General features: G+C 35.4%; 1 protein-coding gene across 1 annotated transcript in view; it reads left to right on the top strand.

Annotated features, from left to right (window-relative positions):
- Window positions 1-24662, top strand: part of LOC104628206 (regulating synaptic membrane exocytosis protein 2-like) — a gene marked incomplete at its 3' end in the record, with an annotated part of 88069 nt that overhangs the window by 25130 nt on the left and 38277 nt on the right. Inside the window, exon 4 of the mRNA XM_010296715.1 lies at window positions 22231-22331. Coding sequence (XP_010295017.1) covers window positions 22231-22331 — 101 coding nt within the window. The remainder of the gene's footprint in view (window positions 1-22230; window positions 22332-24662) is intronic.

Genomic DNA, 24662 nt, shown 5'->3' with positions numbered 1-24662 from the left:
CACAGAAAACAGCAAGGTGATACTAACACAACCTAGTCCCTGGCTGCAGCTGGCACTCTGCAGAGAGAAGCAAGGAGGAATACAGGCACCTCATATTGCTGTTGCCCTGTTTTGATTGCCTTTTCATACAAAGATTTTCTGCTATAGCCTGTTGTGGAAGCTTCTCTTGTTTTTAAGTTCAGTTTGTCTTTTAAGAATTTTACCTAACCGGTCACATGGAAATGGCCATGGCAGTGTTATAGCTAAGAAAATCTGTGGAAAAAAAAAATAGATATTGATTACAGAAAAACCTTGAGTGAAGAACTGAGACTGTGAGCAAATTGTAGATAAAAACATAAACAGATAATTAAAATAATTCCAAATAACAGAAGAAATAACAGTAATACTGTATCATGTGAAGCATTAATATTCAAGAAATATGCATGATTACAAATGAGTTTAGCAAATTTCTTGGAGGACAGTTTCAGGTCATTAAATAAAGTAGTAAAATGTAAAGTAGAAAAAATTCTATATTTCAGGCTTTTCAATAGAAGATGCTGGTAAAATTCCTGTTCCTGAATATCGGAAATCAACATGTTTTCTTAACAGTGCCTGTAATCTCTAAGTTCCGAGGCAATTTGCAAAACTATTGTTCAGTATATTACAAAGAGTCAATTGTATTTATGCAAAGATTTTTGAGGGTTGGAAGGGTCAAATTACAGAATCATAGGTAAGCATAACCTGAAATTCAAGTCAAGACTTGAATGTGTGTGCCCTTCCTTTAGCTGATGTCAGCACTCTGTCAGAGAACACTGCGTTCTTGGGACATCACAGAATCAAACAGTATGTGGTATAGTTATTTGTTCCTATCTAATATTATTAAGTATCTCTACTTTCAGCACCCCTGCCTGTGAGCTGTAATAAATGGCATATGAAAGGAAATGAATAAAGTTCTAGTCATAGAATCACATTTCCTTGGTCAGTGAAGGAAAAAAAAAACGCAAAGCACAGCATGCAAACATTTTCACATGGTTTTCCATTTTTATATGTGATGCCTTAAGAGAAGAAGTTGGAAAAGAAGTAGGCTATGGGTACAGAATGTGCCCTGTACTGGTAGAGGTAAGGTTAGGCAAGATACTGTTTTTCTTAAAAAGCATTTATTTTCATCTAGCGTGATTGATAGTCTCTCTTGAACCCATCAGGGTTACTTAAAGGGAGAAAGCACATAGTTTAGGGTCCCAAGGCAGTGATACTCGTTTCTGGTCCCTGTCAGTTGCTTTTCAAGTGTTCAATCAGTCTCACTATTCAAAGTTTTGGAAGCTGAACACAGTCTAGCAAACTGTGTCTCCATCCAGAGATGATACAGATAATGCAGAAACTACTTTCATGAGAGCAAAGGAAACACTATTGTTTTTCCCCTGCTTTTCCTACTTGGAGCCAGTAGATACGATGGTTATTATCTGGAAACCATCCTGTAATGGTTTCATTATTTTTGCCTGCTGAGAAGATTGCAGTGTTATCGAATATCCAACCTTTGCCACAAACACTTTTAATTTCTAAAGCAACAGTTGAAGAACAGAACCATGGGAAAGGGCTGACATATGTTAATATGATTGACCAAAAGGAGACAGAACAGTTGAAATGGATTTATACATCTTGGGATGGAATGAAGCAAAAATGCAGTGTCCTTGTAATTGTCTGGGGGAAAGACATACTTCTTTAGTAGAGTCCTAAAGTTTTAGAGGAATCATAACAATGGTAAGTTAAACACATCAGAAAATAAAACGGTAATGCATGATTAAAAAAAGGTAAGTTTTTATATATACTGGTTGGCTTTCAATTTGAAGGTAATCATGGCTTGTTTAATCTATGGAACATTTATGTCTTTTTCCTGGGTGGAAGTATTCCTTGACTGTACATAGAAAAAGCCTATCAGAAATAATTTCTATGTGACTATACTTTTGTAGTCTATCTATTGCCATGGAATCAGTTGTAGTAGTAAACCAGTAGTCAAAAATAATTCAAAACAAAGCGGTGGTTATTTTAGAAACAGTTTGTAGTCAGAATTGAAAGTATGATAGATTGAATATTATAAAAAGAGAGATATGTTTAGAAATAGGGAATGAATGAGGCTGGAAAAGACAAAGTAGTGACAGTACACACAGAGAGAAAAAGCACACTAATACTTCATAGAAATGCCATCATGAACGCTGGACAAGTCAAAAATTCTGGTTAAAGAAGGCAGCTGGTATAAAATTACCACCTTGTGAAAAGGAGAGTAGAGTGGAGTCAGGGACTAGTTTATGATTGTTGAAGAGGAAAAGTGACTGGGCAGTAGAAGTAGTAGTTTTCAAAAGAAATGGATTGGGAAAGGGAAGAAGAAAAAGTCCATGGCCCCATGGCCCTGGTGCAAGCTTCAATTTGCCGTGGTAGGGCTGGGCAAGAATGTACAGAAAAGGATCTGCATCTGAAAAGCAGTGAAGTGGGTAAAATTTACAAAAAGAGCTACATGTCGAGTCCGAGGATCATTTAACCTGTGACAAGTGAGATGTAGGCATGACTGTTGTCTTGAAAAAAATGAGTGTCCGCACACTTTACAGGGACTCTTCTTGCAATTAATAAATGGTGTATTTAAAACAGATAGTCCTCTAATATATTTGCTTCTTTCAAATTTTGCTGACATTTTCGTATACCACTTTGAAAGACAGTATACCTAATCTATACCAAAGCAACAAAGAGTTGGATTCAAGAGAGAAAAGGGGATTCTGTTGATGGGAATTGCAGTCCCAATGTGACTAGGGCACAGGTGCAGTAGGACACTGCACTTCAGTGTCCTAGTCAAATTGCATGAAGTTGTAATTGTAATTTGCAATGGGTCACAAATAGTGAGATGGCCTGAAAATGTCTAACAAACACGACACCTTTTTTGTATGCATCCTCTTACTGCTTTTTCATGTCTTGGAAGCCATTCCCAAAGTCTTAACTATGTGATCTCCTGGACAATCTGATTCTGCAGGAGGTGAAACTTCATGACATCACTAGGGTGAGAATAGATCTAGAATAGGGAGTTACCTGATTTAGGATAGCTGATCTGTCCTTTATTGACAATAGAGGGTGTATTTGTACCTAAGCTCTTCGGTATCTTTTCTGAAGTAGTATTGATGTTTGGCTACATCACCTAACTTTTCAGTGAGACTTAGTATCTTTTCAGAATTTATGATATTTCAAAGCCAGTGTGTAACTATAGTGCAATAATGTTTTGAAATATTACTATTTTGTCTTTTTCCCCTTATAAAATTATAATGTGAACTTTATTCAGAGAAACAAAATCATGAAAGTGCTCTCTCTGAATTCCTCATTTAGTTTATCTCGAGACTTATGAAAAAGTAATGCAGTATACACGGTTTTGTTTGATTTATTGAGTTCATGCTACTGAGAATATTTAAGATTTCTTCTTGAATGTTGTTTTCTACCTTCTTCTCTATTATCCTTGTATTTGGGTAGGAATAACCCACTTTTTCCATATTCTTATTGACTTTACCTAGCATATATTATATACTATAGTATATATAGCATTATTATAACATATTATATATTATATGTTATATGTTATATATAGCATATATTATGTAATTGCAAAATTAAATGTATTGCTCCTGTCTTCCCTGTATTTTTTTTATCCTAGTTAGTTGTCTGGTTATATTTTTGAGGAAAAACATCAGCATCTGTCCAGTATACAGCTGTGGGTTTTTTGTATATATTTACATTTCAAGATAAAGAACTCGCCTTTAACTAGTAGGAAATTACCTCAGTGAAAAAAAATCAGAAGTGTGGAACAGGCTCTGTATCTGCAGGAAGGGTAACTGGAAGATGTGGCTAAACACTATTAAAGAAGATTAAGGAAAACTGATTTTATTCACACCTCAATGTAGTCAAATAGCCTTTCACTCTAAATCTTCTTTTAACAAATATTTCTGCTCTTAACTATTCTGCTACCTATTCTTTGTCTTTTATCTGTGTCTTCAGCATTGCAGAGTTTGAATAGTGACAGGGAACATCTTTACTGAAAGTTAGATGCATTATGTCATTCTTCAGGTCTAATCACGTCCAGACTAATGACATGTATTTCATGGAACATACAGACTCCATGGAACGTTTCTATCTTGGAGTCTCCTCCATGTTTTAAGAATATGCCTATTTAATTGTGCTGTTGCACACCTTATTTTATGGAGAATGTCCAGAAATTAGGCTTTTCAAATCTGGAAGTTACAGAAATTTCTGAGACCATGTATGCAGTGAAAGATCTTTGTTTTTAAGGAGAAGAGAAAACTGAAATTAAGAAAAGCCATGAGGAAAATTAAGAGTAATTAACTTACATCTCTTCGTCCTATGCTGCTTTTAGAATTTCAGATGGGTATGTTTGCTGTGTAAGGTTTCAAGCACATTTTTCTGAACAGTAAGTTCCTAAATACTTCTCTTTAATAAGTGACATGACTTACAATGAAAAGTTCTGTATAAAAGCATGATAAAATAGATGGTACTTATTTTTTCTTATTCAGATTTGCAGTACAATACCTGGTTTTCATTTACTTTATAAGTTTATTCATTGAGTCTTATTTGTTTCTAAATCTGTATATAATACCTTTATACATACCACTCTCCTACGTCAAGATGAACAATTGATCTAAATAAGTGCTGGTTCCACAACAAAGGAATAACTATGCAAATGAAGACTGCCTACTGACATGATGTAAATTTAATAGAATTTTATTCCATGATTTTGTTCTCAGATTTTAATGTATTTCTATCAAAAATATCTATTTTAGTGGATTGCAAGCTACAGAGCTAGAGAATTTTCAAACTATTGTTTGGGATTTATAGCATGGCTTCTTAATCAGGAAGAGATTGATTCACGTAAGTGCTATTGTGCCTAAATTAATCGGTCTAATAACTAATGTTATTAGTACTTCCATCTTATCATCATTAATTGAAAGTAGTGCATTACCATGACACAACTTCTACTCATTAATTAATATTTGCAACAATTAATACAAAAATGTTATAAGCCGTTTATCTCAAGAGATGAGATCTCAGCTGAACAGGTATCCGCAGTGAGACGACACCTATTAAATTTTGTTTTCCTCTCTGCCTTGTATGAGAATTATTCTTCTAATATATTTGATGAGTAAAAACTTAAAAATGAAAAATAGCTGTAATTAAAAATTGTTTTTGCTTGCCACTCATGGGTAAATAATTTTTTTCATAACAAATACTTTGCATGAGGACTTCTAAAAATGCAGTTTTTCAAAAGTATTGGTACATGTGACTGATATGCAACTAAATACTGGTCATTTGGTTTTAAAATCTTCAAAGGGAGCTTCCCTGGTATTCAGTTATGTCAATGCTAAGCCCCACTGACACTACTAGAATGCCTTGCGTTACCATTCCAGGCATATTCCTAATTTGAAAATAATGAGATTCCAAACATCCTTTGAAAATTTCTTGAGAGGGATTTATCTTAATGTGATGTATATCTCAAAGCTATGTATTCTTACGGATATTAAAAATACTAAATTAAGTATAAGGCGGTCATAATAGAGACTTTATAATAACTGGTTTTGACATAGTAGGAGTTCTTGCTTCAGGGCTATAGATATGTAATAGAAAGTATTTTTAGAAAATTTTAAGTATTTTAGTTGGGTTTTGTTGGTGGTAATAATGATTTATCTATTTAACAGTTATAGCAATTTTAGCTACAATATATTAATACAAGCTGTAATACACCAGGGAGAAGTAGATCTTTGTATTCCCTTATTTATATTTCATCCTATGGATTCATTGTACTTGCCTCAATAGAAAGAGGTTTATACGCCCTTATGTTTTTTTAACATGTGAATACATGGCATCCTTTGTCAAAATTTTCAGCTGCTATGCTTTCATATTGCATATCTCATATATAGCGCTTACGTGTGTTCATTCTGTAAGCAAATTTAATTGCCTAATGCATTCTAAATACATACCCTACAAGCTGCTTGTGTTTACCAGAAAGTTTTGGTACAATCTTGGCATTTGATAGTAGATGGAAATTATAAACTGCCAGCTATATAGAATAAAATTGTTTGACTATAGAACACAGTGGTTATCAGCTGAAATTTAGTGTTGTCTTAAATTTCATTTTATTGATTTATAGTGCTTTTTCCAATTTTGCTTTTTCAGTGGTATCTTGGTATTGACTGTAAAATGTGGATAACATTACAGCATATTTTTGCGGTGTATGAACTTTTCTGAAATCTTTAATCTAACATCCGCAGTGTTAATGAATTACTAGCAATGTTTTGTGACTCATTAACAAACTGCAAGTTGAAATGAGGTCAGGGCTTATAATTTATTTACTTGTTTGTTTATTTCTCATGATTTTTGGAAGTGCATTTGTTCTGCTAGTGATGGTAGTTGGACAGTTCTTTGTAATTATTATTACTTTTGAAGGTGAATTCCGCCCATTCTTTTGCTGCAAATAGATTTTCAATACAGAGAATGACACTGTCCCTCAGGTGTTCTCCATGTCTGAAATGGCAGTGTGTGTTTGGAATGTGAAATAATAAAGTAAGTAATGAGATAGTTGCTTTGGCATTTAATTTGCATGCATTTGCAGTAACTTAGACTTCTGTGAGACAAGAGTAACATTTGGTTCTAAAGAAGTATCTGCTGAATTGACCATGAGAGTTAATAGCTATACATTCTCTTTTCCCACATTCTGTATTCTGCTCTTGATAATATTGCCTTTGGCAGAGTGTTACAATAATGCAGTCCTTTCCAGAGTGTGTTATGTGGATTCTGAAATTCCTGGGCTTGTATATCCTTTCGAAAAAAAACTGTTTTCCATTTTGGACATGTGAATTTTGGTTCAGCATAAATTACAACAATTTAATAATTGAAAAATCTAATAACAGTCTTCTCATTGATGACGTTAAACTGAATGTTCAATACTTGAAAGAGAAAAATAATACTTGTGTTCCAGTAGATAACATTCCAAAAAGTTGAACAGTCATGAAGAAAAGTGTTTATGCTAGTTAACATACCTTTTACTATCCAGCTTTTTCTTCAGCTTAATTGCAAGGATTGACTTTGCTGTCACTTATAACTTTTGTTATTTCCTCAGCTCCTATACTAACCCTGTCTTTACTGTTCTTTTTCAACAACAGTAGTTTAACCACTTCTTCTTCAGCTTTCTTTTTCCTTCTGGTGTCTGTGTTATTTTTTTTCCCATTTACTAACTGCTCTGCAGACTTCTCTCTCAAACAATTTTTGGCCCTTTCCCTCAGTGTCAGTTTTAACCTTCTGAATACATCCTCTCACGCCCATCTCCTTTGTCTATGTCTGTCCATTACACGATGTGATCACAGAAGAAGCGGAATCATCAAGGAGAAGAAACTCAGGTCTGTCTCTTCTACTGCTTTTCTCTGTGTTATTTTTTTCATTTTACCTTTCCTATAGATTTTATCACAGCTCACCTCACATACTTTTCACTGTCTTCCCCCTCAATATATTTAAATATGGACAACTGTAAGAATTTAAGTTTAAGGTGCTTATGTAATTTTTACTATCTATAAACTATGTAGTCTACAAAAAGTAAGTGTAACTGATGACACGTGTGCTACATCTTAAGACTTTAAACTGATTGGATTTCTATCATATCAGTGTTTATTTCCCATCTCCATTACCTGTAAATTAGCCTTTAAGCTTCCAACTAGTACAGTAAAACAATCTATAATTTTTTTTATCTTTTCATTTGAAAACTGCTGCAAAAATTACGGAAACTTATATAACAAGTTATTTTTCACCCTGGGGAGGATATAATTTGAGAACTGAATAACTTTAGTAAGTTAAATTTCATGCATTGGAATGTCAACCTTACCTTCATTGAATAAAAACTATTTTGATTAGAAGCAGAGTTGTTAGTGATCAGAAGATATTCTCTCATGCCAAAAAGTGTAAAACATGAGGTTATGATAACAAGAGAGAGCGAGAAGATGGCTTTTCGTCCATATTGTGCATTACCTGTGATTTCATCTTCCATATCGAATTTTAATCTGCCATCTTATTGAATTTTCCCTGTACTTTATATTACTGGCAGAGAACTAATGTCTAGCAAGGCATCCTAGCTCTGAAAATGCAGTAGTTGTTCACACTTCCCTGCTTATTCAGTTGTAGTATGTCCAAACAGTAGTGAAATTCCCCATATTTAAGTTAATTAAATTCACCTATAAAATTTAAATTTTATAATTATTGTGTCAAAGCTCTAATTAATTTCCTGTGTCTCTGCTATTATGTCAACAAATTAGAGAAGCTACTTGGATGCCATTTACCTTCTAAAATCTGAAGTAGTTTTTGGGTGCATTGACTGGTCCATTAAATTTAGGTGGTATTTAGTCAAACATTTTTGTCTTTACTATGGCTGGCTCCTTCAGAACTCAGTTTTACCTTTGGTACTACTCTTGTCCTAGTAAGAGTCAGAGATTATCTTTATGGGATCTTGCAGATGTTACTTGCTGTGCTTTTCTTATTAAACAAATCTCAAGATTGAAATCACTTAAATTACAGGGGAAATTGCAGAGTATGGATAGAGAAGAAAATGGGTAGTGTGATCTGAATTCCATCTTCTGTAAATTACCACTGTTAGCAATAAGTAAAAATTAGAAAAACATTAAATTGTAGAAAAACTGAGTTTACTTACCTTGTACTTGTGATCCATTCCCAGTTCCTGTGCAGTGATTCTGAATCTCTTAAATTACAAAAATGAAATTAGAGGATTGGGTGACCAATTTTCTATCTGTTCCTAATAAAAGAAAATGAAAGTTGTGGACCTTTTTATTCAAGAACCTTCTTCTGAGTTACTGATTGAATTAATATATTGAAACAGCCCATCTGATTCTTGGGGTTGGAAGAAATCAGACCTTAAAATGATATCTAGTGTCTCAGAAAAACACATATTTTCGTCACCGATGTTTCTTGAACGTATGTGAGAAGGCAGTACCTGGGCATCATTAACTTGTTTGGACTTTCCAATTCAGATGCACTTTCACAAACACTGTTTAGCTCACCACCAGTGTTAAGTAAATGTATTAGGCACTGATGAATTTAAATGTCTAGCACAGAAATGCAAAAGCATGATCAGCAGTGCAGTTGAAACAGTTATTACTGCCCTTAAACTCAGGAGCAATGAGTTTCTTCTGTGCATAGTAACATATTTTCAGATGTACATTTGAAACGGGTACTCTTCCATGTTTTACCTCAATGACAAAACAGCTTTACATTTCAGTACAAGGTGCTTTGAGCAGCTGTGTGCACAGCTAAAAGCAAGGATGACATTTCAAAGGCATACCTTTTGAAGGAGATGTTTTCCCATTGTTTTAGAATTTGCTTTAAAAAGTGTGGAACTAGAATTATCCATTTACAGGTTTCATTAGGAAATGCTTTTCATAGTATTTACCATGCTACCAAACTTTCCCATGAATTAAAGGATTAGCTATTGATTTTAGGTGTTATTAGTCCAAGAGGTGTTGTGAAAGCTAAATATCTGAATATGTGAATATTGTATTGAAAGAACAATATTGCCATTTCCTCTCTCTCGACATTATAATCTTTAATTGCAAAAATGAGAAAATTTAATTCCCTGAAACATATCTAAGTTTTTTAAAATTCAAAAGTTCTGTGAGAGTGCATGCAAAGCTTATGCTGTATATGTCAAGCACAAAAACAAGTTCAGAAACCTAACAAGCAATAATATTTTTATATATATTTTGTTGTCTGCCAGCAGTACAGCTTGATAGCATACTTAATGACTAAACCCTGTTTTCCTTGGGTGAAGGAGGAGCTTTGCAATGCAGAGTTTTCACAATTTGTTTCTAAAATCATATTGTGGAAATAATTTAATATGTTTCTTAGAATGTAAGTATTGTGAAAACTGTTAGGGAGAATATGCCTCTTCACCTCCCTGTGTATTCAGTATGAGCAATGGAAGAAAGTCCCTGCTTGCCAAAGAACCTTAGTGATGAAGCAGGCATCTTTTAATCAGTAAGATGGTTCAGACCAACCAGTTACCCTTGTGCCAACAATTACTTGCAATTGCAAGTACTACTTACTGTGGTCTTCAAACATATGAGATACAGGAAACATTCTTCAGCCTTGTAAAATTAAGCTAGCCCTAGACGTGAGCTGACTCAAGTAACTGTACCCAAAAATTGATCACCAAAACTATGGAAATGCTGATCCATAACCGTTTAAAGGCAGTCTGTACACATAGAAGAAATAGTGCTGGCTAATTAATTCTGGAATTATTCCAGGATGAGAAGGGATGGAGTAGCGATGCCCAGTCATTGTTGCTTTCTGAGGAGGCAGATGACAGTTAGACGATGAAATAGTGGGGACCGCTCCATTTTGAAAGGGCCATGGAAGGGCAGAGAAATAGGGATTCCAGTTCTTTTCTGCAACATCTGGAGCAAAACTCTAATGTTAAGAGCACATGAAGGGTTGTTAGAGTTTTGCTAACTTTGAGAATGAAATTCAAATAGGCAAGGACTTTGAAATATGTTTTCTTCTGTGTTTGATCATTTCTATGGATAATTATGTTTCGTTATAATAATATGGTTGTTGGGGGTGAAGCCTACAAAATCTAAAAAACCCTATTAAAGGTGGGTGACCAAACTGGAAGAACTCATAGCCCTGGACACTGAAGGGCCAAACAGTAGAAGGGTCTGGCAAATAAACTGTTGGAGAAAGCAAGTGCAAATAATTTATGTGATTGGGAGAGTTTAAGATATCAACTGCAATAGAAGACAAGAAGAACAGTTACTTGGATTTGTTCTTATCTTACAGTATCGTGAGAGGTTTTTCAAGCCTTCCAAGAGTGAATCTACTGTAACATATTTACACTTTATAAACAGAACATGGCACCCCTCTATTTTTGAGTTATTGTTATAGTCAGTGTTCAGTGACACATGTTCCTTTAAAGACCAGGATGGTACTTTGTTTGGTTTCTGTCTTTCTTATGTTGAAAAGAAATTTCTGGATGGAATTTGTAACGTTTTAGCACAAGTATGATTAAATGACTTGTGCACCTCTGAAGGCTTCTGTGATATTTAGTTTGACAGGCGTGTTTAAAATCTGATGCCTTAGACTGTGACTGAGATATTTAAAGACTCTAACTCTGTATTTGATCAACAAAAACCAAAGGGCTATGTAAACTCCAAATTCAGTTTAAAGGTACTTAGCATGCTAATGGATGTTGGATAGCTGGGAGGCTCTTTGCCCTTATTTTTAATTTTTATTAGAATTAAAACCAGAAACCAAAGGCCTCAAAAGCCAACCCTCAAAATAGCCATCTGTACTGAACCATGTAAATAAAATCTGATCTTCAGTCTGCTGAAGGAAAAATAGTAAAAATATCAAATTATATAATTAAGATTGAGTGCATAACTGTGCAAAAGTCAGAACAGCATTATGTATGTATTTTTTATTGGCAAAGGTTTGCTAGTTGAATTTGTAATTCTCCTGAGACTTACGTAGAGGTGCATACACCACTGTTGTTTTTGTGTTCTTTGGTTAAATCTTTGACCATATTTTTGGTTATTGAGATGTTAATGAAGTTGTCTTGCATTCTTAGGATGGCTGAAGAATCTCTATTAGTAGCTGTTTGCTTTTCTGGAAGCAGAGGCGTAGTTATCATCAAGTGTTTATGCCTATGTTTTGAAGTGGCTTTCTCAGAATGTGAAATATTCTGTGGTTATACTGTAGAGTACACCAGTAGTGGGAACTCTGAGGAGCTTGCATGCTTGGCAAACAGGATGTTGGAGAGCTTAACAATAAGACTCTGCTCAGGCTTTCATGAAGACAATGCAGAGTTTATTGCATGGATGACCTGAATGGATTTTTGTAAGTACAGAATGTAAGGGTCCACTGACCCTCAGAGATTTTTTTTTTAAATTTTGCTTATCATTCAAATAGGTAGGATGTGCCAGAATTCTCTGGAGAAGCAAAATGGGCTGTTTTAGCTAGTATTTATTTTGCTGCTTCTTTAATAGCACCTTTTTCTATGTGGGTGCTCAGTATTTTTCAAAGGTCATCAAAATGTATGTACACCTTTGTACAGCAAGGCCCATCATCACAGGATACCCTGCAAAAACACTTTGGAAAAGGAACCATGGGCAAACACACCGTAAAAAAAGCTGGTCCTAACTCTAATTATTATTTTAATAAATGTGCAAAATAGAGCTTTCCAGCTTGCTTCAAAAGTCCTTCATCCTTTAGCAGCTGCATTAATCTCTCCCTAGTGATGAAGACCTAAGCTGACCCTGCCAATTTATGAACCCATGATTCTAGAGGTTCTTTAACTTTCTAGCCTAGATCACCACACCATCTTATTTAATTCTTTTACTAAGCAGTGCCATGTATTCTGCATATAATCTGAAGTAACATCGTTAACATGGTTTAAGCATTGTGATAAAAATTTAATTGGTGAGAAATGTCCCCCGGGTTTCAGTCTTTGTTTAGTGTGTCAAATTTGAAGCCAAGAAAAAAAAACCCCACCAAAACCATCCAGCAACTCTCAAATAGAAAACAGGAATGCAAAGGCATGCTCCCCCACTAGGAAGCTGGCTAAGTGCAACTGTCTTCATTCTAGCATTCCTTTTTAGGGACAGTAATTGACACTTCAATCTCATTGAAACAGTAATATAAAAACACTTAAACAACCTTTTATTTGTTTTCTCGTTCCACATTTCTGTCGGTGTCAGCCATATTCTTTTCATTCAGACTGTGCTGTGGATCACAGACTTCTTGGAAAGGTCTTGCTTCCTGCAACAGTAACTTTTTTGTATTTGCCACGCAGTGGACGTAAAGCCCTGGAGCGAAGTTTAGCAACCATTTCTATCACACGTCACCTGATATTTTGCGAGACCTGTAGCAGTTAGACAGTTATATTTTTCGCACTGTAGACAGCCAGAATGACAAAATTTAGAGCTAGTTTCTTAGAGGTAGAATTGGAATTGAATGGCTCTGGAAATAGGAGGAAATGTAATCCTTTGAGTGCAAGACCTTTGACTGACAAGTTTTGGATTTTGCTTTCAGGAGACAATCTTGTTTCCTTTGCCTGTTTTGATAAGAATATTGTTTCAGGGATTTTTTTCAGCAGAAAATTGATTTTCCTGTATTCTCATAAAGCATTTAAAGAGAAATATCTAGTAAGAAATAGGGCTAGCATTTTTAAAAGTACTTAACAAAAGCTAGGGTCCTATGTATTTGTTTCTTAAAATGTTATTTAATAATTTGCAATACTTTGAAAAATCAGACTCAATTTTCAATAAAGCACTTAAGAAGCTAATTTATCCACTCTATAAATACTATTGCTGATTTTAAGTGTCTGCAAATATGAAAAATAGAAGCATAAAACATTTGATGTAGTCGTCCTATCTTACGCCTAAACTTGGACGCAAACGAATTCCACGTCTGTCTGTTGCAATAAGATGCACATCCTCCAGTGTTGGAGGCTGCGATAGCTTTCATTCCAAGCAGGGAAGTCTAGGTTTATTTTAGGCCCCAGCTTGAGCTGATGCAAATCTCTTTCTTCTGGATCACAGGTGAAAGTACTATCCTGAACCAACCTGTTCAGCTGATCCCTGCACAGTTAAAAATCATTGCAGGAGAGACAGTTCAAGCGAGAACCAGGCTCTAACCTCAAGTTTGGGGCAGTCAGCTCTGAGAGAAGGAAGAAACCCTGGGAGGAAGAGTGTTAAATCCAGCACCTCCCAGGTGAACCTTAAGGCTGCAGAGGCAAGCTCCCCTTTATCCTCCCCAGGAGGCCAGCAATTTTTGAGCAATTGTTCAACGCTGCCATCAGTATTTATGTCTAGGGAGAAGTCTGCTGTCCTACTGCTTCTGAGGAACTGTTACTCTATTCGGACATGTACAGAGATAGTTCTGCTCCAAGGGACTTGGGGTCCCTGCTCCATGGACTTCTTGGGGAGAGGTGGGTGAAGCCTGCCAGAGTGCTTTGGCTGTGGCACCTCCAGGTTGCCATCAGAACAGCAGGACTGTTGTGAACAAGGACTCATTGAGTTAAGGCATTTCCATCTTAGAAATATTAGCTGATCAAGGCCAGTTTAGATCAGTTTTAGTTCTTAAGTCGCTCTTGTATGAGTCTCTTGTTTAGAATTCTTTTCTGTTCATTTTATCTTCCAGATATGTGTTAGGTTGGTAGATATCTTTTAGATCTATTAGTACCTGTTAGAAAGAATAAGGACCAGGGGAACGTGGCTGTGTCCACTATTTTATGAAACGTCAGTGGTCATAATAGCATAATAATAATCATAATAGTAGTGTCAACTGTGATGGCAGAAGAAGGTTTTGAGAGGATTTTTCAGCATTTAATCTCTCGATCCCTATGGATTATCTCTGTATTTCACAAATATACTTCAATATATTTGTGTTCTGATTAATCTGAAAACATACAGTTATTTTCTGTAATGTACAGAAATGTCTCCTTCGTGAAAGCACTGATTTTTTTCTCCAAATTGTTTAAAACTGAAAAACTTTAGTTCTTAAATTGAGATATCCACACCACAGGATACAATTTATGCTTATTTAAACCAAGTTTAATTCAAGTGATGTAGAAAAGTATTGATTAATGTGATGATATTGAAAATATATTAACGTAATAGAAATACACAAAAATTTTTAGGAATGACTGGTGACTTTGCCATTTTATATTATTCAGTTTGAGACATTTTAAAATCATCTCAGTGATTTATTTGTTTTCAGCGTTTTCAAGACATTTAGGCTCTTTATGGCTTTTTTGATTTGAGCACCTAATAACTGTGGGAACCAAAAGCATTAATTACTTTAGTATCAACGTTCTGAACCTGTTCTGAATTGTTTTGAGAGGTGATGACTAGGCCCATAACTGCTGTGAAGATCTTTGCTGTTGAGAAGTTAACATTGTTTTATTTGGTCAATGGACAATACCGATATTGTTCAGTTCTGCTGCTGAGACCTTTCCATGACTCTGAGAAGTCTGTGAGACCTTTCTCAGCTCAATCTTCTATTCTTTCTTGTATTTATTCAGACAACTTTCAAAATATAACTGGAATTTCAGTTTGGAGAGTAGGATCCACTGTGCTGACCTTTCTTGTAAAAATCTAAAGAGTTTATTTATTGTAGAGATTTGTAATAAATGTCACAGCACTTCAATTACACTTTTAAAATTCAAGAATCTAACAGAATTTTATGCCTGCTAATATACTATGGTATTTCTTCTATAAGTCAATTTAGAAATATTTTTCTATATACTTTTTAAACATGGAGCAAGAACAAGTGCAAATCAGACAGGTTTCAAGTTTCCCTTATTTTGACAATGTCTTTATTGAAAGGCTCATGGTTGAAAGACATGCAGACATATGGATGAAGGGACTTCTAGGCATCTTAAAAAATGAATTATCCTACATAGTATTAGATTTCTGTATTAAAATGATACTTCAGGCAAAGTAAAGATTTCTTTTCACCATGTGCATGAAATAACTTAGAAATGTCATCATTCTGTCTGAACTCAAACCAAAGCGTATTTAAATGACTCTACTTTCATCTATTTTGCATTGTGTTGAATCAGTGGTATTCCTATCAAATAGCTTTCTGCTTTAGAAAGTAATGAGGCAGTAGAAGACAGTGTTGTATTTGTAGCTTTACATTGGTGACAGTAATTTAAAAAAATAAAATAAAAACGTAAAGCTTGTAAAGCAAACACATCTATCTCTCTTCTTCTGCTATTTTCCTAGCAATATCCACAATCCACATAGATAATACAGGCAAGGCTACCCAAAGGCTAAAGCAGAAGGATGCAAAAGGCCTTATTTATAAAATGTGTACAATATGGGGCACGAAAGGTCGGGGAATGGGAAAGATTTCAAGAACCCATTTGATATCCACTGATTTCCAAAAGTGTAGGCTTATGACATGCCATATCTGCTTCCCATGAATTTGCCTAGGAGTTCCACTAGGAGTTGCCAGCAGAAGAACAACCTTGCTCCTACACAGCATGGGATGCCAGATCCTATTGAAGTGTGGCACATTATTTGTGCTCTCTGCAGGAATATATTTTTGTTTCTTACACTTCTACCTTGCCCCCAGTATGATTCCTCTTTAAGTATGACTTCCTCCTCTGCTTTGATACTCATCTACAAAATGGTATTTCCTTAAAATATGGCAGCTCTGTTTCCCTCTTCAGTCTGTGTACTATAGGGTACATCATAATTTTCTGAGCAACCCTCAATAACCAATAATTCTGAAAAAATATTTAATTCTAGTAACACATGCTATTTTTGGTTTGTAGCTTGGGGGTTGTTGCTCCATATTCATGGGATTGTTTTAATTGAATTTAATATCATTTTGACTTACAGTAAGAAAAAAAAACAGAAAGTCTGTTTAAAAGTTAATGTACTTCTAATTAAAGTAAATTCAATTTGACTTAAAATTCTTTCACATTAATTACCAAACTTGGATTTCAGAGTGCGGTATTTATGGGCTGCCAAACTATTTGATTTGGATCCAATGTATTTTCATTTCTTTGTGGCAGAGGAATGCCCTGAGCCATTTACAACCTTTGATACGTATTCAGAATATTTGCTGACATCAGTTAGCTGGATTTATCTGCATGAACTGGATTCTGGGTATTGCTGTTAGTGTCTTTTGTTTTTCATCATATCTTAACTCTTAAGACAAGCTACAGTAATATCATTATTAAACATTTTAACCTGTAGAAGCTATGAGAATTGATTAAACCAATTAAGAGTTAAAGTAATTACTGAAAACCATTCTGATAAATTCAATTTTTATGCTTGAACCATTAGGCTGCACATTGTGTGTGCACTGCATAAAACACAGAGCACAAGCAAATTTTTTACTTTTATTTTTGTGTCATCCTATTCAAGGAAACTGTAAAGTAACTATGTCTGACACCTGCCTTGCTCTCTTTTGTGTTGAGTGTATTAATGATTCTGAAGTGCACAAAATAGTCATGGGTTCCCTCCAGTAAGTCTTCAATAAGCGTGCACAAATGTATACACTAGCATGCAGTGAATATCTCTCTGGATGTAGAGCACCATACTTGGTTGACTAAACTCATGAACTTAAAATAATTTGGTGGATTTTATTCTTTTTTTTTAATGCATGATTTATATTGCTTTTATTATTATTTCTGCATTTTCTCTCTCCCCCTCTTTTTGTTTTACATATTGCTTTCATTTGTTTATAGAAGAAAAGAAAGCAGATCCAGAGAATGGGGATACAGGTAGGGTGACTTATTCAAAATATTTTTATGTTTTGCCCTCAAGTTCTTTGATATATTATGTGTAAGTAAATGTGCACCATAGAGACCAGAGTCAGCTAAAGAAGGCTCTCATACACCTTAAGACTTCTGTTCTGTCGTCCCCACTCCAGGCACACAGTGTTCCCACCTGCACACTGCCTTTTTCCTCTCTGTTACAGGTTTCTGACTTCCAGAATCTCAGTGTTTCTTAGTCACTTCATCACTAGTTCTCCCCCATGCCTGAGCTGCTGTGCCTCCCAAATTTTGTATCCCTCTTGTCCATACCTATCCAAAACTAAATCTGTCCTAATATTTTAAGAGAAACTCCCCTCTACTTCCATACACCCGATTTCCCTTTTACTCTCTAGGCCCCAGAAGCCCCAGTGTACAGCAAACTCCTTCTCCAGACACATCACCATCACCAGCATCTATAGTAGCTAGGATAGTTTAATAATTTGCACTGGAGAAGGCAATGAAAGAAAGAATGAAAAAACACAGCTCCCAGCTATTTGTGTTTTGTAAATAGGTAAGTTTGCCTTAAGTTAAGCTGAGTGATAAGGTCATTTTGTTGTCCCTTTTGTCTCTGGTGTGGACCACAGGCTATCAGCGGAAGAGTCTTACCCTAGAGAGTGACCAATATTTGACCTGAAGAGAAAATAACAGTCTTTAGCTCCAGGCTGAATTGAGTGATTGCTTATCTCCTTGTAAAAATGTGACTCTATGACCAGTTGAGGTCGGGGAAAGTTAGGTATTTAACCACACCACTGATTACAGTCCCTTAAAATTTTTAGAATGAAACTAACTTTTAGTTTTCAGTATGAGGAAAGCTTTAACAGTGAAGTGGCTGAATCTTATCTTATTTCAAGTTAAAACATGAAAATAATAGTTTGCATTCAAAGGTGGACCAGTGATTCTAGTGCCTGCCCTGAGTCTTGTTGTAGGAATAGACCACCTAGACCATGGTAGGAATTATGTGGATGCCACCTCAACAGGGCTCATCCCCAGGTTCCGCTTTAAGAATCAGAGCTCCTTCTTCTACTATGTTTAATACGCAATAGTAGTTACAGCTCAAGCTGGGTGACTCTGAGGAGGGACCCGCCCTGTTGGTTGTTACTGGATTTTATGGCCTCTATAGGTCTCAGTTTCCTGATGGCACTTCTGCTCATCCAGTGCTGTTCATGGCATCTGGGGTCTTCTGAGTTGCTCCAGCTGCCTCCAGGCACTGTTTCTGTCTGTGTCTTGAGACATTTCCTTATCTTGTGTTACAGAATATCCTGTACTTGAAGTTTTACTTATAGTTCCTTATCTACCATTACATTTCCATAGATAAAAACAAAGGTTAAGGTACAATTCATAAGGCCTAAACCTTAATTTACTTTAGTCACTAGTGCTAAACTCTGGCACGGATTAGTCTCTCATGACAGTCCGTGTGGATCCAAGTGCAGGTTACAGGCTTGCTGTGCACAGTACTTGGGCACCTTACTCTGGCACTTTGGGAGTGTGTTTGCACTGTAGTTGTGCTGCTTCCCCTCAGCACACTCCCTTCTAAAAATATGGAGAACGGGTGCTATTGAATCAGCAGCTGGCTCTTTGTCAGCCAGGAATTTCTCTGTGCTGATGAAAAACCCGCTGAGATAACCTTCGGGCCATGGGGTTTTTAACATTAGAGAGTTGTTCAAAATAAGCAAAACTCTGAGATGTTGCCTACAGTGTAATGATCCCAGTTGTGGTTGGTAAGCAACACCAGGCTCTGTTCTTCTGTCAGTCTTTCTTAATTTTTGGTGCTCCGATGGCTGATGTTTGAGTATCTCATTGGCTCTTTCTGTTGGAGGCACAGCTACTGTCTAGAAGCCAAATTTTGAAAGGAAGTTAAGGGAGAAGTGTACAAATGAAATCGCTTCTCCCTGGCCAAAATTTGGTTGCATACACTTCAGTCCATCATGGCAGTACATGAAAGTATATCAGAAGTAGCTTTAATTTTTCTAGTGTCAGACTCTATAGTCCCGAAAATGTGTTGTGCTGGGCTCTAGCTAAGGACCTGAATAACACAAAGGGCTCAGTCAGCCTTGTGCTACCAATGTTAAACCTTACACTCCTACATTTTCACCACTATTGATAACTAATAGATTCAGGTTAGTTCTGGTTTGTCTACCATATGCACCTCCTGATTACAGTGGAGTCCTTAATATAGGACTGATGTCCTGTGTACAGCCTTGGTTACAAAAGTCATGTTAGGAGCTGAAGCTTCCTAATGCACCCAGACAATTACTGAACTCTCTGGAGGTACGTTCTGCTCCTGCTAAACCCCCCCACATAGGTTTCAGCTAAGTATAGATTTGCCAGCCGAAGTGGAGATGATGCTAGTCCTGCATTTTAGCCACTTAGTGCAATGTGCGTGCATGCTGGACCACATGAACGGGAAATGCCGTGACACTCTCTCACCCTTACCTACTCCCATCCAGATCACGGCTGCATCTGGCTTTAGTTACACGGAGATTAGCCTGCGGCTACCAGTAGCCCTCCAACCTCTTTCTGCATGTCAGCTCCGTGCACAGAACAAACAAAGCTGATCTTCTGCCTTATGAGCTTTCCATTGCCCTCAGGATTCCCTCTTTTTGCATATAACTGCATTCACTTGCTTGTTAAAGGCAGTTGCAAAAATACATAGCAAGGTAGATTTTCTTTTAATAAGCTTTTATGGGAACTGAATATATTTTTTCTAAATGTTGCTGTCTTATCTCTTGAGACCAAAATATGCCACCAATTTTGCTTATTTTGCTACAGAGGACTCACACTGAGGACTTACGTGTTATACTTCCCTTTCAGCTGCATATTTCAGATTGCTTGGTTTTGCAGACTATGAGCAATTAGAAACCTAACTTTCACTTGGGAAAAATGATCATAGATAAGAATGAATATTTTCACAAGTAATTGTGAAATTTCTGATTGATGCTCAAGAGGTGTTATTTCGTCACTTCTTGTAATCTGAAATTTGGCAGAATATTTGGTGAAAAGGAAGATACGTGGTGATTTCATAAGAAAATTTCCTGAGAAGAAGTGACAAATATCCCTTTTGGTGAAAAACATCTCTTCTGTTACATTACTGAAGAATGACGAGTGGTTTTGTAGACTGTTATGATTTCAGAAAAAGATTATTCTTTCTTTAAGCAAGAATTAGAGTATTTTACTTCAAATCCTCTTATGTGTTACTTCTTTGACTGAAAAAAGAAAAAATATCATTTTCCAGTTTAAAGTTTTTGTTTTCAGGGGAGAAAATATATCTTTAGAGCTTTAAAACTAGATCTTGATAAAAAACACTGCATCTTAACGATAAATTGTCAGGTAATGCTTTGGGGCCTATAATGTTCAAGGAAAATTGTGATAGGAAAAACTAGCTGTATTTTATTTTAGGAATTTTCATCTGCTGCTCTCTTTTTCATTTTGTTTCTCCCTCTAAAACTCCAGTTTTTCATTCATTTTGCTTGATTTTCATTTCTCTTAAAAGTTTTGATGAAGGCTTTTCATTCATATTTGTAGGGAATAAAGATGGAGAGTTTGAGTACAAAAATCAGAAGCCAGGGGGTTTACAGATAACAGTACAGTTTAGCCTTATTCCCTTGCCTCTTCTAGGCAAGGTCTAGAAGGCATAGATCTTAGCTGGCAGGTCTCTCTCGTAGTATGTGCTACTACCATTACTGCTCTCAAGAAAGAAAACGCAAAGCTCAGACGCCCTGCAGAGGTCCTGTGCAAAGACCCACTTTACTCTTGGATTATGACTTAGAACTGAGGTTTAGAGTTTAAATCGGTTTTATGTAGTACACTGGAATCTTAATATTCCCACCTCAGTTCCGTAAATAAAAGTCCAGATTGTTCAATGTATATAATATACAGAAACTTCCATTTATGACAAGTGGGATTCTGAAATTTTAATCCTAGAGAACTTTTATGTTAAAATTATGGAAAGTTTAAGACAAATGACAGTCAAAATGAATGCTTTTTAGCATTCAGTGGATAATGAATTACTCTTGAATTATACCATGTTAAAGTGGAAGAGAATCAAGCCTGTGTGAAATTCTTTTTTTAATTCTGGGCTGTTGTCTTCCTTTCATTTTTCTATTTATCTGTCCCACCTCAGCTTTGGCACTTACTTCCTTACTATTTTAAGTAGTAAATTGTGGTGTTACAGTACCAGTTGGCTGAAACCAGCTGCTCCCCAAGTCATATAATAACCCAGCCCTAACTGAGACTAATCATGTATTTGGTCCAAGAAAAGTGAATTCTGAAATCATTCTTGAAGTTGTGTGTCATTAGAATGTAATACAGTGATGCCACTGGGTGGCTCTTTAACATTCCTTTATACATCTTTAAATTGTTTTGAGCATCATATTCTCAAATGGTAAATGGAAGCTCTGCCAGCCTGTGGTTGTACTTGATTAGTAATTTGATATAAAGATGCTGGTATCACACTGTAACAAATGCAGAACCAGGATGTCCACTCAAAATAAGCAGGTTGTCTTTGCAGTCCTTTTTTTTTTTTTTTAATTAAAGACTTGGTTTCTCTTGAATATTTTTTAAGTAGTAAAATTCTCTTCTGTGGAAACATTCTGTTCCATTTACTTTCATTTCTTCCACAAAGTTGCTTTAGTTTGAATTGTGTAGGTAATACAGCACTTATTAAGATTCTGCCTAAATACTTGCTTATCTACTATTTTCCTCCTCTTACAAATTTTTTTTTGTTTTTCTGCAAAACTGTAATTCAGGAATTAAATTATATACAATGAAATTTAAGTAAATCAGATTTCATCTCTTTCTGTTAAAACTTCCATGAGCATAACTCTAAACTTGAATTGAGGACTGCTTGTGTATTTATTTTCTTGTTGTTTTTTTTAAATTAACAGGTGCATTGGATGTAGAAGAGAGGAATCGCCAAATGAAAATGAGCAAGTACAAACAGGTAGCAGGATCAGATTCCAGGCTGGAACAAGATTATCATTCTAAGGCAAGGGAGTTTTGTTTTGAAAAGCCACAAAATATGCTAAACTGAAATATCCAATATCCTGTTAGAAAGTAATAGCTGAGTGGGAGATTGTTTCTTCAGTAAAAGTTGCTTGTGTGTCTATAATAAAACTACTGAAAATGTGCAGCAAAACCCTTAACACAGAGTGTTCTTGATTATTAAAAATTTAAGAAGGATAAGTTAAATCAAATAAAAGTGGTGGTGCAATTATCCATTGGAATGAACAATAGGACCATGATTTAAAAGCTCAAAGAGAAATAAAAAAGAGGTTTATTAAGTGACAGGTGGAATGAGAGCTATTGAAACCTGTTCATGGCTTTCTTATAGTTGAACACAGGGTTATCTTGATCTATTGAAAACTGGAAGATGTAGTGTTACTTAGTTTAATAGTGGTAGTTTAGCTTTTGGAAAAGCATTTTATACATTAACACAAACTTCCACCCCAGCTTCAGCAATTTGCCAAAAATCTGAATCATTTCATAGTAGTATAGCCCCAAATATACTATCCAGAATTTCCTGCTATCTGGAACAGGGTCATGTCATCTACAGTGTGTTAATTAAAATAATCAAGATATTTTCAATTTAAACTTCTATTATACAAAAATAATTTAGTGTCCTCTAAAATACTTCATTAATTGAGGTCAGATTGTAAGTGGGAAACGTGAGACTTCTGACCTATAAAAGCTGGCTGAGGAAGTCTGTTTTAGACTTCTAATTCCAGGATGCAGTTCCTTGCTCCAAGGATTGGCAAAGTTACTGTAAATGGAACCATTTAATATTTGAAGACAAAGAAATCATCAAATTTGTTAATTATTATTAGTTTTGCAGATAATGTAGACTAATATACTTGATATAATTACTTTCTAGAATGTACAATTCAATGTGGGAAAATAGAGGAAGAGCTTTAGTGAAACCCATGACAAAAATGGAAAACACTATTAATAGTTAGAATTGACAAAACAAAAAGAAAACTGTGAAAATGACATTTAAGTATTTTAACTTAAAAACTCTGTAGATGTGCTGCATGGTTATCTCAGTTTTTTTCAAATGTATTTTTTATTACAGAAGGCATAGGAATTTTTATTAACGTGTAGGAGGGACTTGGTATACTGTCATGTTTAGATGCTTGTTTTGTGTTGACACTTATGGCAAAATTATTTTCACGTGTGTCTATATTGTCGGCTTTGAAAGGTGTTACCTTTTAGAGACGAGCGTAATAACTGCGCAGACCTTTCGCAAGTGTTGTGATTGTATGTACCACAGAAATATGACTGTATGTATTGTATGTATGACCAGACTTATTCTGCTAGTTTTCCTGCTCCCTCAATGCTTGACTGAAATTTGAGTCAGAAGTAGGACTGGTCTGAAGTAAAGAGAATAAATGGGCTCTCATGTGAAGGAGCTGGATAGAATATAACTACTTAAGGAAACATTTCCTACCCTTGTTTTTCTGTTTCACCCACACCGTATTATTGGGCCTCGCTATACATCTTTTAGCTTTTTAATTAAAATTTTACCTTCAGTATTATAGGAATGTATTAAAGAGGAAAATTATAAACAAAATTATTTTATGAAAATGGTGATTTATTTATTGCACACATCAAACAAATTGTGTCCAGAAATAAACAGCTAATTTACTCTTCTGCCATATTGTAGTTTCAGTATTTGAAAATGACTTAGTCATTCTATCAATGAACCTGTGGAACTAGACACTGAATATTCACATACATGTATGAATTTGAAATACATTCTTAAAATTGTGTATTTTGAAAGCCATACAAGAACCATAACTCTTATAAGCCATACGAGAGTTCTGTTTTCACTTTTTTACTACCACTGCTTCAATTCCCCTTAATTAAGTACTTATATTATCTAGAGACAGAAAATGAGTAAGTACAATTTATCTACCTGGTTTCTAAAAAAATTCTTCTGGAATCGTGAACTGAAACACGTATGTCAAATGCTGACTGAAATCTCATGTTCTGTTTACTATACAGTAACTTTGATTTTTTAAATCTGTTAACTGGCACAAGCAGGCAGTCAAACATGCCATGCCTGAGAAAAAGGTCATTAAGTAGGCATTAAGCGACATTCAGGAAAGCTAGCAGATGGAATTTTCTTTTACATTTCTGCTCTATTTCTTTAAATGGAAGTCAACAACAACTGTATGTCCCTCATGATTACTTTGAGTTAAGAAAGAATATCCTTCCTTGCTGAGAAAGCAAACCTATAACAGTAGAAGTTATATTAAATATGAAAATATGAAAATAGGCATCCTGTGTTAGACTTCTCTAGTTTTGTTCTACCGCTGGA

This window comes from Phaethon lepturus, unplaced genomic scaffold (assembly GCF_000687285.1).
Source record: "Phaethon lepturus isolate BGI_N335 unplaced genomic scaffold, ASM68728v1 scaffold6001, whole genome shotgun sequence".
In the NCBI taxonomy this organism is placed as follows: Eukaryota; Metazoa; Chordata; class Aves; order Phaethontiformes; family Phaethontidae; genus Phaethon; species Phaethon lepturus.
Note: the sequence above shows the minus strand (reverse complement) of the source record. Positions and strands in the feature narration are given on the sequence as shown.